This window comes from Salvelinus namaycush, chromosome 8 (assembly GCF_016432855.1).
Source record: "Salvelinus namaycush isolate Seneca chromosome 8, SaNama_1.0, whole genome shotgun sequence".
Lineage (NCBI taxonomy): Eukaryota > Metazoa > Chordata > Actinopteri > Salmoniformes > Salmonidae > Salvelinus > Salvelinus namaycush.
Window position 1 is genome coordinate 26,150,514 of NC_052314.1, and position 15,672 is coordinate 26,166,185.

Consider the following 15,672-nt stretch of genomic DNA (forward strand, 5'->3'; position numbering starts at 1 on the left):
GTGAGGAGAAGTGAGGGGTGAGGAGAAGAGAGAGGTGAGGAGAAGAGAGGGGTGAGGAGACGTGAGGGGTGAGGAGAAGAGAGGGGTGAGGAGAGGAGAGGAGAAATGAGGGGTGAGGAGAAGAGAGGGGTGAGGAGAGGTGAGGGGGGAAGTGAGGGGTGAGGAGAGGTGAGGAGAAGTGAGGAGAAGTGAGGGGTGAGGAGAAGAGAGTGGTGAGGAGAGGTGAGGAGAAGTGAGGGGTGAGGAGAGGTGAGGGGGGAAGTGAGGGGTGAGGAGAGGTGAGGGGGGAAGTGAGGGGTGAGGAGAAGAGAGGGGGGAAGTGAGGGGTGAGGAGAGGTGAGGGGTGAGGAGAGGTGAGGGGGGAAGTGAGGGGTGAGGAGAGGTGAGGGGGGAAGTGAGGGGTGAGGAGAGGAAAGGGGGGAGGTGAGGGGTGAGGGGGGAAGTGAGGGGTGAGGAGAGGAGAGGGGGGAAGTGAGGGGTGAGGAGAGGTGAGGGGGGAAGTGAGGGGTGATGAGAGGAGAGGGGGGAAGTGAGGGGTGAGGAGAGGTGAGGGGGGAAGTGAGGGGTGAGGAGAGGAGAGGGGGGAAGTGAGGGGTGAGGAGAGGAGAGGGGGGAAGTGAGGGGTGATGAGAGGAGAGGGGGAAGTGAGGGGTGAGGAGAGGAGAGGGGGGAAGTGAGGGGTGAGGAGAGGTGAGGGGGGAAGTGAGGGGTGAGGAGAGGTGAGGGGGGAAGTGAGGGGTGAGGAGAGGAGAGGGGGGAAGTGAGGGGTGAGGAGAGGTGAGGGGGGAAGTGAGGGGTGAGGAGAGGAGAGGGGGGTAGTGAGGGGTGAGGAGAGGTGAGGGGGGAAGTGAGGGGTGAGGAGAGGAGAGGGGGGAAGTGAGGGGTGAGGAGAGGTGAGGGGTGAGGAGAGGAGAGGGGGGAAGTGAGGGGTGAGGAGAGGTGAGGGGGTAAGTGAGGGGTGAGGAGAGGTGAGGGGGAAGTGAGGGGTGATGAGAGGTGAGGGGGGAAGTGAGGGGTGAGGAGAGGAGAGGGGGGAAGTGAGGGGTGATGAGAGGTGGGGGGGGTGAGGGGTGAGGAGAGGTGAGGGGGGAAGTGAGGGGTGAGGAGAGGTGAGGGGGGAAGTGAGGGGTGAGGAGAGGAGAGGGGGGAAGTGAGGGGTGAGGAGAGGTGAGGGGGGAAGTGAGGGGTGAGGAGAGGTGAGGGGGGAAGTGAGGGGTGAGGAGAGGTGAGGGGTGATGAGAGGTGAGGGGAGAAGTGAGGGGTGAGGAGAGGAGAGGGGGGAAGTGAGGGGTGAGGAGAGGTGAGGGGGGAAGTGAGGGGTGATGAGAGGTGAGGGGGGAAGTGAGGGGTGAGGAGAGGAGAGGGGGGAAGTGAGGGGTGAGGAGAGGTGAGGGGGGAAGTGAGGGGTGATGAGAGGAGAGGGGGGAAGTGAGGGGTGATGAGAGGAGAGGGGGGAAGTGAGGGGTGATGAGAGGAGAGGGGGGAAGTGAGGGGTGATGAGAGGTGAGGGGTGATGAGAGGAGAGGGGGGAAGTGAGGGGTGATGAGAGGAGAGGGGGAAGTGAGGGGTGATGAGAGGTGAGGGGGGAAGTGACGGGCGATGAGAGAAGAGGGGGGAAGTGAGGGGTGAGGAGAGGTGAGGGGGGAAGTGAGGGGTGATGAGAGGTGAGGGGGAAAGTGAGGGGTGAGGAGAGGTGAGGGGGGAAGTGAGGGGTGAGGAGAGGAGCAGAGGCAAACGGTGCACTGATCAACTTGTTTCCCAATGTGCTCATCCAGACAGGAAATAAACACACCAGGGTTTCCGGACATTTGACCAGCAACATTTTAATTTACCGGACATTTGAGAAGTTTACCGAAGCCTTTTGCATTGGATGCGTAACCTGATTAAGGCGTCCACCCACGGTGCTCAGAATGACAGAAATAACATTTAAACTATCGTAATTCATATTAACAGACCATGCAAGTCGAGGATGCAACGGTTTGTGGTCCTTCTTACCGAATTCTGATGTGCACTGTGAACATGTTAGAATAACAGAAGCTGTGGCAGCAGCTCTTCTGCTGTCAGACAGATTTTCCACTCGAAGGCTCTGTATATGTATGCTGTACACGTGTGCTAAGATACATAACGAATAGACTGTACACACACGCTAATTTAATTCCACAAAATTATGCAAATTAACCTGTAGACCGTTAAGCATGACCAGTCAAATGTATTTACATCGACTGGTATTTTGGTATTTACGTCGACTGGACAATTGGCCGGCGCTAATTTTATTGATCTGCTTTTCTATTTTTTTTAATCAGACAAAAGCCATCTATTACCGGCTAGCGGAAACCCTGACACACACACACACACACACACACACACACACACACACACACACACACACACACACACACACACACACACACACACACACACACACTTCTGCTCTTTCCTCCTCCTCTCTGCTCTTCTCCATTTCCAGTAAGTAGACGTGTGTGTGTGTGTCTATATCCTGTGTCTTTGTGTCTGTTCTGTAGGGTATAGCAGCAGCAGGGCGGTCTAAAGGAGACCACAAACAGAAGGTGTTTCTAACTGTCTCCTTTGGAGGGATCAAGATCTTTGATGAGAAGTTTGGGGTGAGTTTTAAAGGTGTGTGTGTGTGTGTGTGTGTGTGTGTGTGTGTGTGTGTGTGTGTGTGTGTGTGTGTGTGTGGGTGTGTGTGGGTGTGTGTGGGTGTGTGTGTGTGTGTGTGTGTGTGTGTGTGTGTGTGTGTGTGTGTGTGTGTGTGTGTGTGTGTGTCTGAGGTATTGGTCCAAGGGGACAGGTGGGCTTGTTAATGAGGCAGCTCTAAAGAGTCCCGGGGGAAATCAGGAGGACCTAATTGAAACCTCCTAAGGAGATCAGAATACAAACCTGGTTTATCGTCTGATATCAGTGCAGTCTGTCTTTCTCTGTGTACAGGGTGCCACGGTGTGTGCCTGTGAGTGTGTTTGTGTGTATGTGGCCTTGCCTCTCTACCTCCCACACTGCAGCCATATTGCTTACATCCCCCAACCCCCCTTATGGATGGATGAGCTCTCTCACGGAAGAGGGAAGGTCGTGGAGGATAGAGAAGAGGAGCGAGGGAACATTAATCTCTCCTCCGTCCCCACAGAGGGCGGGTGCCCGTGTTCTGGCTCTCTCTCCGTCATGGTCACCGAGGCGATGGAGGGGTGGAGAGAGGGAAAGAGAGGCCTTCAAGAGAGAATGTAAAAGTGTGTCAGCCCCTCTCCAGCCTCAGCCTCGCACGAGAAACCGGGGTTCAATCTACCGGCACGGGATGTGCGTGCTTGTGTGGGCGTTGGTACGTCCTGTGTGTTTGTGCGTGTGGCCCCGGGGCCTCTCCTGCTGGCTTGGTTATTGGAGGGGAGGGGCTCTTATTATTGTCAGGTCAGTCAATGGGAGTGATGACAATCATCAGCCTACTTATTAAATATAGTAGGCATCAGTCACACACCCACCCAGTCACACACCCACACCCACACCCTGTCTCCTACCACTGTAGCTGCTGCTGGGTGCTCTATACTGTCAGAGCTCTGTGTGGGGATGACAGATACACATCTCTGTGTTTTGGGTGTCAGTGCTGCGTTCTGAGATTGCCTCTGCCTGTAGTGACTCTCTGTGTTTTGGGTGTCAGTGCTGCGTTCTGAGATTGCCTCTGCCTGTAGTGACTCTCTGTGTTTTGGGTGTCAGTGCTGCGTTCTGAGATTGCCTCTGCCTGTAGTGACTCTCTGTGTTTTGGGTGTCAGTGCTGCGTTCTGAGATTGCCTCTGCCTGTAGTGACTCTCTGTGTTTTGGGTGTCAGTGCTGCGTTCTGAGATTGCCTCTGCCTGTAGTGACTCTCTGTGTTTTGGGTGTCAGTGCTGCGTTCTGAGATTGCCTCTGCCTGTAGTGACTCTCTGTGTTTTGGGTGTCAGTGCTGCGTTCTGAGATTGCCTCTGCCTGTAGTGACTCTCTGTGTTTTGGGTGTCAGTGCTGCGTTCTGAGATTGCCTCTGCCTGTAGTGACTCTCTGTGTTTTGGGTGTCAGTGCTGCGTTCTGAGATTGCCTCTGCCTGTAGTGACTCTCTGTGTTTTGGGTGTCAGTGCTGCGTTCTGAGATTGCCTCTGCCTGTAGTGACTCTCTGTGTTTTGGGTGTCAGTGCTGCGTTCTGAGATTGCCTCTGCCTGTAGTGACTCTCTGTGTTTTGGGTGTCAGTGCTGCGTTCTGAGATTGCCTCTGCCTGTAGTGACTCTCTGTGTTTTGGGTGTCAGTGCTGCGTTCTGAGATTGCCTCTGCCTGTAGTGACACATCCAGTGAGCAGATGAAATGATCAACTCGACTGCCTGCAGCGACGCGACTGTCATTGCCACTTACACTCACACACACACACGTACACGGATGCGCACACACACCTACGTGTGTGTGTGCGTGTACGTGTGTGTGTTTGGAAGTCAGTGTAAGTATGTGTGAGTGTGTGGGTAGACTCAGTCCCTGCTCCCATTCTCTGGGACAACCAGTGCCATCTGCCATGGGCACAGCCATCCCTCCCTGGCGCAAACGCTCTGGCTAAACTGGAGGGAGTAGGGGAACTAAAGACTGTTAAACGAGCAGGCGGGTGTGTGTGTGTGTGTGTGTGTGTGTGTGTGTGTGTGTGTGTGTGTGTGTGTGTGTGTGTGTGTGTGTGTGTGTGTGTGTGTGTGTGTGTGTGTGTGTGTGTGTGTGTGTGTGTGTGTGTGTGTGTATGGGTTGAGGAGGTCTAATCCCCCTTCTTCCTGCCTGGCACAAAAACACAACAGAGGCTCACAGGGAATAGTGTGACTGTCTCCCTCCGTCTGTCCTCAATTTGGCAAGGGGTGTGTGAGGGCCACTTCCTGCTGAGAGCTGTCTGAGCTCTGAAAATAAGTACTGCCAGATCCTCTCCCTCCTCTCTCTCTCTTCCTCCTCTCTCTCTCCCTCCTCTCTCTCTCTCTCCCTCCTCTCTCTCTCCCTCCTCGCTCTGTACTCTCCCTCTCTCCTCTCTCTCCTCTCTCCTACCTTCTTTCCTCTCATTCTTTTTATCTCTAGATCAGGGGTCCAGTCTCTGACTGTGTTTCTCTGCCTGGTCTCTCTCAGGTCCTCCAGCACCACCATGCGGTCCATGAGATCTCTTACATCGCTAAGGACATCACAGACCACCGAGCCTTTGGTTATGTCTGTGGGAAAGAGGGCAACCACCGCTTCGTAGCCATCAAGACAGCACAGTCTGTGAGTACCACACAGTGTTTGTTGGTGTGTACATGCCTTTGTATTCTTTTCTGTTGTCCATGACTCCCCAGTGTCCTCTGCTTGCCCCAGGGAACATTGTCCTGTTCACATTAAGATACGGACCCTTGAACCAGCTCTCTACAGATAGAGAGCCCAGTCTGCTCTGCTGTGTGTGTGTCTATATTCTCTCTGTGTTGTTGCTGTCTGTGTCTCGTGTCTGTGTTTTGTGTCTGTGTTTTGTGTGAGGCTGTCTCTGCTCTCTGCTGCCATATTGATTTCCCGTAGCGTCTCGATGAGTGTGTGAGTGTGTCATCACCTCTAACGACCCGTCAATCCACCCAGGAACTGACCTGGCGCCCTGGGAAACAGAGCAACCAGCAAGCTGCCATGTATTCCTCTGGGTGTGCTAGGAGAGTTCCGTCCCTGTGGTGTTTTCTGAGGACAGAGACGACAAGAGAGATGTCTGTTCACTACTAATTATATACAGGGAGAAGAGAGAGGGAACAGAGAAAGTGATGAGAGAGAGGAAAGAAAGTGATGAAAGGAGAGAAGAGATTGAGACTCACACTACATGATTTATCTAAGACTGAATCAGAGTTCAGATGTGGTAGGAAGGAAGTATGAACATGTTGGAACGCAGCACTATACTGGTGATGTCCGAACACTGTCTGGGAACTCCCTGTTATGCCTCAATCAAATATTAAACATGATCTATATTTGTTCCCCAGGCTCACCCCTCAGAATCCCCAGCTCTCTGCTCCGAATCTGTTCATAGTGAAACTAAGACCTCACATCCTAATGCTTTATTACAATGTGAATGTGAGGTGATGTGTGTGTGTATGCGCATGCTTGTGTATGTGTGTACACATAGTGTGCACCTGCGTGTGTGTGTGTGTGTGTGTCTGTGTGTGTGTGTGTGTGTGTGTGTGTGTGTGTGTGTGTGTGTGTGTGTGTGTGTGTGTGTGTGTGTGTGTGTGTGTGTGTGTGTGTGTGTGTGTGTGTGTGTGTGTGTGTGTGTGTGTGTGTGTGTTACAACTCGCTCTCACAGTCACACGTCAGAATTAGACGTTCATCCATGTTTCTCAAACATCACATTTCTAAGTTGTTCCAAAAGTCAAATTTTTGTTTAAGGTTAAGTTTAGGCATTAACTCTGGAATTGTAAGGTTAGATATTAACTGAATGGTAAAGGTAAGGGTTAAGGTTAGGTATTAACTGAATGGTAAAGGTAAGGGTTAAGGTTAGGTATTAACTCTGAATGGTAAAGGTAAGGGTTAAGGTTAGGTATTAACTGAATGGTAAAGGTATGGGTTAAGGTTAGGTATTAACTCTGAATGGTAAAGGTAAGGGTTAAGGTTAGGTATTAACTGAATGGTAAAGGTAAGTGTTAAGGCTAGGTATTAACTCTGAATGGTAAAGGTAAGGGTTAAGGTTAGGTATTAACTGAATGGTAAAGGTAAGGGTTAAGGCTAGGTATTAACTGAATGGTAAAGGTAAGGGTTAAGGTTAGGTATTAACTCTGCATGGTAAGGGTTAAGGTTAGGTATTAACTGAATGGTAAAGGTAAGGGTTAAGGTTAGGTATTAACTCTGAATGGTAAAGGTAAGGGTTAAGGTTAGGTATTAACTGAATGGTAAAGGTATGGGTTAAGGTTAGGTATTAACTCTGAATGGTAAAGGTAAGGGTTAAGGTTAGGTATTAACTGAATGGTAAAGGTATGGGTTAAGGTTAGGTATTAACTCTGAATGGTAAAGGTAAGGGTTAAGGTTAGGTATTAACTGAATGGTAAAGGTAAGGGTTAAGGCTAGGTATTAACTGAATGGTAAAGGTAAGGGTTAAGGCTAGGTATTAACTGAATGGTAAAGGTAAGGGTTAAGGCTAGGTATTAACTGAATGGTAAAGGTAAGGGTTAAGGTTAGGTATTAACTCTGCATGGTAAAGGTAAGGGTTAAGGTTAGGTATTAACTGAATGGTAAAGGTAAGGGTTAAGGCTAGGTATTAACTGAATGGTAAAGGTAAGGGTTAAGGCTAGGTATTAACTGAATGGTAAAGGTAAGGGTTAAGGTTAGGTATTAACTCTGCATGGTAAAGGTAAGGGTTAAGGTTAGGTATTAACTGAATGGTAAAGGTAAGGGTTAAGGCTAGGTATTAACTGAATGGTAAAGGTAAGGGTTAAGGCTAGGTATTAACTGAATGGTAAAGGTAAGGGTTAAGGCTAGGTATTAACTGAATGGTAAAGGTAAGGGTTAAGGCTAGGTATTAACTGAATGGTAAAGGTAAGGGTTAAGGCTAGGTATTAACTGAATGGTAAAGGTAAGGGTTAAGGCTAGGTATTAACTGAATGGTAAAGGTAAGGGTTAAGGCTAGGTATTAACTGAATGGTAAAGGTAAGGGTTAAGGTTAGGTATTAACTCTGCATGGTAAAAGTAATGGTTAAGGCTAGGTATTAACTCTGCATGGTAAAGGTATGGGTTAAGGCTAGGTATTAACTGAATGGTAAAGGTAAGGGTTAAGGTTAGGTATTAACTCTGCATGGTAAAGGTAAGGGTTAAGGTTAGGTATTAACTCTGCATGGTAAAGGTAAGGGTTAAGGTTAGGTATTAACTCTGCATGGTAAAGGTAAGGGTTAAGGTTAGGTATTAACTCTGCATGGTAAAGGTAAGGGTTAAGGCTAGGTATTAACTCTGCATGGTAAAGGTAAGGGTTAAGGTTAGGTATTAACTCTGCATGGTAAAGGTAAGGGTTAAGGCTAGGTATTAACTCTGCATGGTAAAGGTAAGGGTTAAGGTTAGGTATTAACTCTGCATGGTAAAGGTAAGGGTTAAGGCTAGGTATTAACTCTGCATGGTAAAGGTAAGGGTTAAGGTTAGGTATTAACTGAATGGTAAAGGTAAGGGTTAAGGTTAGGTATTAACTCTGCATGGTAAAGGTAAGGGTTAAGGCTAGGTATTAACTCTGCATGGTAAAGGTAAGGGTTAAGGTTAGGTATTAACTGAATGGTAAAGGTAAGTGTTAAGGTTAGGTTTTGACTCTGAATGGTAAGGGTTAAGGTTAGGTATTAACTCTGCATGGTAAAGGTAAGGGTTGAGGCTGGGTATTAACTGCATGGTAAAGGTACGGGTTAAGGTTAGGTATTAACTCTGCATGGTAAAGGTAAGGGTTAAGGTTAGGTATTAACTGAATGGTAAAGGTAAGGGTTAAGGTTAGTTATTGACTCGGAATGGTAAGGGTTAAGGTTAGGTATTAACTCTGCATGGTAAAGGTAAGGGTTGAGGCTGGGTATTAACTGCATGGTAAAGGTACGGGTTAAGGTTAGGTATTAACTCTGCATGGTAAAGGTAAGGGTTAAGGTTAGGTATTAACTCTGCATGGTAAAGGTACAGGTTAAGGTTAGGTATTAACTCTGCATGGTAAGGGTTAAGGTTAGGTATTAACTCTGCATGGTAAAGGTAAGGGCTAAGGTTAGGTATTAACTCTGCATGGTAAAGGTAAGGGTTAAGGTTAGGTATTAACTGAATGGTAAAGGTAAGGGTTAAGGTTAGGTATTAACTCTGCATGGTAAAGGTAAGGGTTAAGGTTAGGTATTAACTGAATGGTAAAGGTAAGTGTTAAGGCTAGGTATTAACTCTGAATGGTAAAGGTAAGGGTTAAGGTTAGGTATTAACTGAATGGTAAAGGTAAGGGTTAAGGTTAGGTATTAACTGAATGGTAAAGGTAAGGGTTAAGGTTAGGTATTAACTGAATGGTAAAGGTAAGGGTTAAGGTTAGGTATTAACTGAATGGTAAATGTAAGTGTTAAGGCTAGGTATTAACTGAATGGTAAAGGTAAGGGTTAAGGTTAGGTATTAACTGAATGGTAAAGGTAAGGGTTAAGGTTAGGTATTAACTGAATGGTAAAGGTAAGGGTTAAGGCTAGGTATTAACTGAATGGTAAAGGTAAGGGTTAAGGCTAGGTATTAACTCTGAATGGTAAAGGTAAGGGTTAAGGCTAGGTATTAACTCTGAATGGTAAAGGTAAGGGTTAAGGCTAGGTATTAACTGAATGGTAAAGGTAAGGGTTAAGGCTAGGTATTAACTGAATGGTAAAGGTAAGGGTTAAGGCTAGGTATTAACTGAATGGTAAAGGTAAGGGTTAAGGTTAGGTATTAACTGAATGGTAAAGGTAAGGGTTAAGGCTAGGTATTAACTCTGCATGGTAAAAGTAAGTGTTAAGGCTAGGTATTAACTCTGAATGGTAAAGGTAAGGGTTAAGGTTAGGTATTAACTGAATGGTAAAGGTAAGGGTTAAGGCTAGGTATTAACTGAATGGTAAAGGTAAGGGTTAAGGCTAGGTATTAACTGAATGGTAAAGGTAAGGGTTAAGGCTAGGTATTAACTCTGCATGGTAAAGGTAAGTGTTAAGGCTAGGTATTAACTGAATGGTAAAGGTAAGGGTTAAGGTTAGGTATTAACTGAATGGTAAAGGTAAGGGTTAAGGCTAGGTATTAACTGAATGGTAAAGGTAAGGGTTAAGGTTAGGTATTAACTGAATGGTAAAGGTAAGGGTTAAGGCTAGGTATTAACTGAATGGTAAAGGTAAGGGTTAAGGTTAGGTATTAACTGAATGGTAAAGGTAAGGGTTAAGGTTAGGTATTAACTGAATGGTAAAGGTAAGGGTTAAGGCTAGGTATTAACTGAATGGTAAAGGTAAGGGTTAAGGCTAGGTATTAACTGAATGGTAAAGGTAAGGGTTAAGGCTAGGTATTAACTGAATGGTAAAGGTAAGGGTTAAGGTTAGGTATTAACTGAATGGTAAAGGTAAGGGTTAAGGTTAGGTATTAACTGAATGGTAAAGGTAAGGGTTAAGGCTAGGTATTAACTGAATGGTAAAGGTAAGGGTTAAGTCTTGGGATAAGCTTAAAACAAAAATCTCAGAACAACCTTCTATTGCTGGATTTGATGCGTACGCCCATCCCCGAGCCCATCCACAACGCCCCAGAAAAACTGAAACCTACTTGAAAGTAACAGTGCTCACTGTTGCCCCTAGCGGCCGGTTATCATGTCATTCTCCTGACGTCCTCGGGCATGGATGAACGTCGAATAGTGACTTGTATCCCGGGTGACCTGGTTGGTTACCCACAGAGCTATATAACAGTGTTCTACTTCCTCTCCACCTCCCAGGCAGAACCAGTGATCCTGGACCTCCGGGACCTGTTCCAGCTCATCTATGACATCAAACAGAGGGAGGAGATGGAGAAGAAAGCCCAGAAAGACAAACAGTGTGAACAGGCTGTGTACCAGGTACACACACACGCGTTCGCTTTTAGCTCACATTCACTTACACACTCATAATGCAGAGGAGGCGACAGGGCTGTTCTGTGTATACTATGTGATTATCTGTTGAGAATGCTTGGTGCTGCTGCCTCTATCTGTCAACTACACTGATCTTCCTGGCTTTCCTCTTCCATCTCTACTCTCTTTCTCCCCTCTCTACTCTTCTATCCCCGCTCTACTCTCTTTCTCACCTCTACTCTTCTATCCCATCTCTACTCTCTTTCTCCCCTCTACTCTTCTATCCCCTCTCTACTCTCTTTCTCCCCTCTACTCTTCTATCCCCTCTCTACTCTCTTTCTCCCCTCTCTACTCTTCTATCCCCTCTCTACTCTCTTTCTCCCCTCTACTCTTCTATCCCCTCTCTACTCTCTTTCTCCCCTCTCTACTCTTCTATCCCCTCTCTACTCTCTTTCTCCCCTCTACTCTTCTATCCCCCCTCTACTCTCTTTCTCCCCTTTCTGCTCTTCTATCCCATCTCTACTCTCTTTCTCCCCTCTACTCTTCTATCCCCTCTCTACTCTCTTTCTCCCCTCTACTCTTCTATCCCCTCTCTACTCTCTTTCTCCCCTTTCTGCTCTTCTATCCCATCTCTACTCTCTTTCTCCCCTTTCTGCTCTTCTATCCCATCTCTACTCTCTTTCTCCCCTCTACTCTTCTATCCCCTCTCTACTCTCTTTCTCCCCTCTACTCTTCTATCCCCTCTCTACTCTTTTTCTCCCCTCTCTGCTCTTCTATCCCCTCTCTACTCTCTTTCTCCCCTCTCTACTCTTCTATCCCCTCTCTACTCTCTTTCTCCCCTCTACTCTTCTATCCCCTCTCTACTCTCTTTCTCCCCTCTACTCTTCTATCCCCTCTCTACTCTCTTTCTCCCCTCTACTTTTCTATCCCCTCTCTACTCTTTTTCTCCCCTCTCTGCTCTTCTATCCCCTCTCTACTCTCTTTCTCCCCTCTACTCTTCTATCCCCTCTCTACTCTTTTTCTCCCCTCTCTGCTCTTCTATCCCCTCTCTACTCTCTTTCTCCCCTCTACTCTTCTATCCCCTCTCTGCTCTTCTATCCCCTCTCTACTCTCTTTCTCCCCTTTGTTCTTCTATCCCCTCTCTACTCTCTTTCTCCCCTCTACTCTTCTATCCCCTCTCTACTCTTCTATCCCCTCTCTACTCTCTTTCTCCCCTCTACTCTTCTATCCCCTCTCTACTCTCTTTCTCCCCCCTGCTCTTCTATCCCCTCTCTACTCTCTTTCTCCCCTCTACTCTTCTATCCCCTCTCTACTCTCTTTCTCCCCTCTACTCTTCTATCCCCTCTCTACTCTCTTTCTCCCCTCTCTACTCTTCTATCCCCTCTCTACTCTCTTTCTCCCCTCCCCTCTTCTATCCCCTCTCTACTCTCTTTCTCCCCCCTGCTCTTCTATCCCCTCTCTACTCTCTTTCTCCCCTCTACTTTTCTATCCCCTCTCTACTCTTTTTCTCCCCTCTCTGCTCTTCTATCCCCTCTCTACTCTCTTTCTCCCCTTTCTGCTCTTCTATCCCCTCTCTACTCTTTTTCTCCCCTCTCTGCTCTTCTATCCCCTCTCTACTCTCTTTCTCCCCTCTACTCTTCTATCCCCTCTCTACTCTCTTTCTCCCCTTTGTTCTTCTATCCCCTCTCTACTCTCTTTCTCCCCTCTACTCTTCTATCCCCTCTCTACTCTCTTTCTCCCCTCTACTCTTCTATTCCATCTCTACTCTATTTCTCCCCTCTACTCTTCTATCCCCTCTCTACTCTCTTTCTCCCCTCTACTCTTCTATCCCCTCTCTACTCTTCTATCCCCTCTCTACTCTTCTATCCCCTCTCTGCTCTTCTATCCCCTCTCTGCTCTTCTATCCCCTCTCTGCTCTCTTTCTCCCCTCTCTGCTCTTCTATCCCCTCTCTACTCTTCTATCCCCTCTCTGCTCTTCTATCCCCTCTCTGCTCTTCTATCCCCTCTCTGCTCTTCTATCCCCTCTACTCTTCTATCCCCTCTCTACTCTCTTTCTCCCCTCTCTGCTCTTCTATCCCCTCTCTACTCTTCTATCCTCTCTCTGCTCTTCTATCCCCTCTCTGCTCTTCTATCCCCTCTACTCCTCTATCCCCTCTCTACTCTCTTTCTCCCCTCTCTGCTCTTCTATCCCCTCTCTACTCTCTTTCTCCCCTCTCTGCTTTTCTATCCCCTCTCTACTCTTCTATCCCATCTCTGCTCTTCTATCCCCTCTCTGCTCTTCTATCCCCTCTCTGCTCTTCTATCCCCTTTCTACTCTCTTTCTCCCCTCTACTCTTCTATCCCCTCTCTACTCTCTTTCTCCCCTCTCTACTCTTCTATCCCCTCTCTACTCTCTTTCTCCCCTCTACTCTTCTATCCCCTCTCTACCCTCTTTCTCCCCTCTCTGCTCTTCTATCCCCTCTCTACCCTCTTTCTCCCCTCTCTACTCTTCTATCCCCTCTCTACTTTTCTATCTTCTCTCTTCCCCTTCTCCGTCCGCCCGTCCGTCTGTCTTTAGACTATTCTGGAAGAAGATTTGGAGGATCCGGTCTACCAGGTAACTTCTAAACACCAATCAGAATGCTTCTATAATGCTGTTATCCAATCAGAATGTTTCTCTCTAATGCTTCTTCCAATCTTCAAATCGCCTTTCCTGTTTCTCTGTGTCTGCGGGGGATTGTGGGGGAGTCCCAGGGTTCTGGTCAGACAGACTGAGTTGTGCGTGGTTGTGGTTTTGTGTGTGCGTGTGTGTGTGTCTATGTCTGAGGGTATCTATCTGGGATTGCTTGGGGGCGGGACCCACAGATGATTCTGTTTGACCAATCACATCTTTGCTTCCTATTCTCAGTCTTTCCTTTTCCTTTTTCTTCTATTTCCTATTTCCTATTTTTCTCTTTCTCTTTCTTCCTCCTCTCCTCTCCTCCCTCTGCTGCCGGTGTTGTAGTACATTGTGTTTGAGGCGGGACACGAGCCCATCCGTGACCAATCAGAAGAGAGCATTTATCAGGTACAAGCCCCTCCCCTCTGCTTGGATTTTATTGGTGGAGTTGTGTGAGTGACAGGAGCATGGTTCCAATGGGAATAGAGATGATTAGAGAATAACATCACCTACAGCTTCACTACTGACAGACACACAACTGAAACCCGAGAGAAAAATGTACACACATGCATGCACAGGAAAACATAGGAAACAGAGGCTGGTAATAGACTATGCCAACAACATGCAGTGGTGCAGACCCAGTGTCCAGAGAGGGATCAGGGGCTATCTGACTAAGTTTATCCTAGGGGAGATTGCCTTTCTCTGGGTACTCTCCTCAGGAGGACTGGGTGGACCTCCAGGCGATGGAGAAATGGGGGAGGTGTGTGTGGTGTTATTCTTGGCCTGTGAGTAAGGCAGACCCCTCCTCCTTTTCCCTCCTCTCTTTTCCTGCGGAGATGAAAGAGGGAGTGGGAATGAGCGAGGGGGAAAGATTAATCACCAGGCTTTCGTTTGATCTTTAAATAAAATGGATTGAAAATAGAGTGCGCTCTAACACACACACGAACACACACACTCACAAACACACATGCGAGAAGACGTGTTAGAAGTGTGCCACAGAGCCAAAAGATGTCTGCCTCTAGAAACAAACAATCTGAGAGATGGAGAGATGAAGAAGGATGAGAGAGAGAAAAAGAACAGGGGAACGAGAGAAGCGAGAGAGTGATTAGGGAAGATGGAGGGAGGAGAGATGGTGGAGAGAGTACTCAGGTGTTATATCCAACTAGCTCTTAATCCAACTAGCTCTCACAAACTCACGTCAGAATTAGACGTTCATCCATGTTTCTCAAATGTCAAATTTCAAAGTTGTTCCAAACGTTACATTTCAAAGTGTTCAAGGTTACATTTAGGCATTAACTATACATGTTTAAGGTTAGGGTTAAGTGTAGGCATCAACTCTGAAATCTTAAGGTTAGGTGATAATTCTGAATGGTTAAGGTAAGGGTTATGGTTTGGTATAGGCTTAAAACCAAATCTCAAAAACAACTTTCTATCGCTGCAACCTTTGGCACCAGAGGCAGATGTTCACGCCCAGCAAAACCGAAACCTACTTGAAGGTAACAGCGCTCACCGTTGCCCCTAGTGGCTGGTTTCCACATCATCTCCCGAGGATGACGAACTCCAACTTGTGTCACGGGTGGCCTGGTTGGGTAAATCTGTGGTCGTCAGACTGTTATGATGGACAGAAATGTTTGTCCATCAGGCTTTTATTTACGTTTCCATTCACAACAGATCAATCAGGTGGATTCGTTTGTCAGTCTGACACGTCAGGGACAATGAATAATCAGTTAATCGAACAGAACGCAGATAACACATATAGAGACATTCACCTGTATCACTCTGTCTCTCTCTGTCTATGGCTGTGTCTCAATAGACCCTAATACCCAGGCTCTGGCCAAAAGTAGTGCACTACACGAGGAAAATGCTGTTATTTGAGACACAACCACAGACAGACCAGTTTATTGCATGTCTCTCTCTGATAAGACCACATTGAGCCACTCTATATTGGAGAGAGACAGAGAGAGGACGCGGGGGGAGGGAGAGAGAGAGAGGACGGGGGGAGGCAGAGATAGGACAGGGAGAGAGAGAGAGTTGCTCACACATCAGGCTGATAGTCCACAGATTACTCTGAATGAAGCCTCAACTCATAGATTTTAATACAGATTACATCACTCTCACACACATGCATGAGCACATATAGACGCACAGACACACACTCAGATGCAAGCCATAAGAGACTTTTCATTCTCAGTTAATGTTGTCCGTCAGTCCTGACAATGTCCAGGCTTTAGTCTACATTTGACTGTCGTGTGAGGCTTTATTTTATAGTCTTGCACTGCTTTGGTATTTCCTACAACCGGTACTTTCTAGTACATTACATTAATGTGTGGTTGGTGGGCTATTGTGTGGTGATTGGTTGGTTGGTTGTCCAGGTTCCGACCAGTCAACAGAAGGAGGGGGTATATGACGTCCCCAAGAGACACCCAGTGAGTCCAGCTCTGTGTGCCTGTGTCCCCTTTGGTGCTGTGGTGTTGCCTGTGCATATCCTGTGCCGTGGCTTTGGCTCTGTGCTGTG

The 15,672-nt window shown here is 47.4% G+C and overlaps 1 protein-coding gene across 1 annotated transcript in view; it reads left to right on the forward strand.

The window, feature by feature from the left end:
• LOC120052561 (disabled homolog 1-like) overlaps positions 1-15,672 on the forward strand; it is a 57,587-nt gene that overhangs the window by 20,179 nt on the left and 21,736 nt on the right. The window contains exons 3-8 of the mRNA XM_038999543.1: positions 2,523-2,621; positions 5,119-5,250; positions 10,409-10,528; positions 13,077-13,115; positions 13,503-13,565; positions 15,530-15,583. Coding sequence (XP_038855471.1) covers positions 2,523-2,621; positions 5,119-5,250; positions 10,409-10,528; positions 13,077-13,115; positions 13,503-13,565; positions 15,530-15,583 — 507 coding nt within the window. The remainder of the gene's footprint in view (positions 1-2,522; positions 2,622-5,118; positions 5,251-10,408; positions 10,529-13,076; positions 13,116-13,502; positions 13,566-15,529; positions 15,584-15,672) is intronic.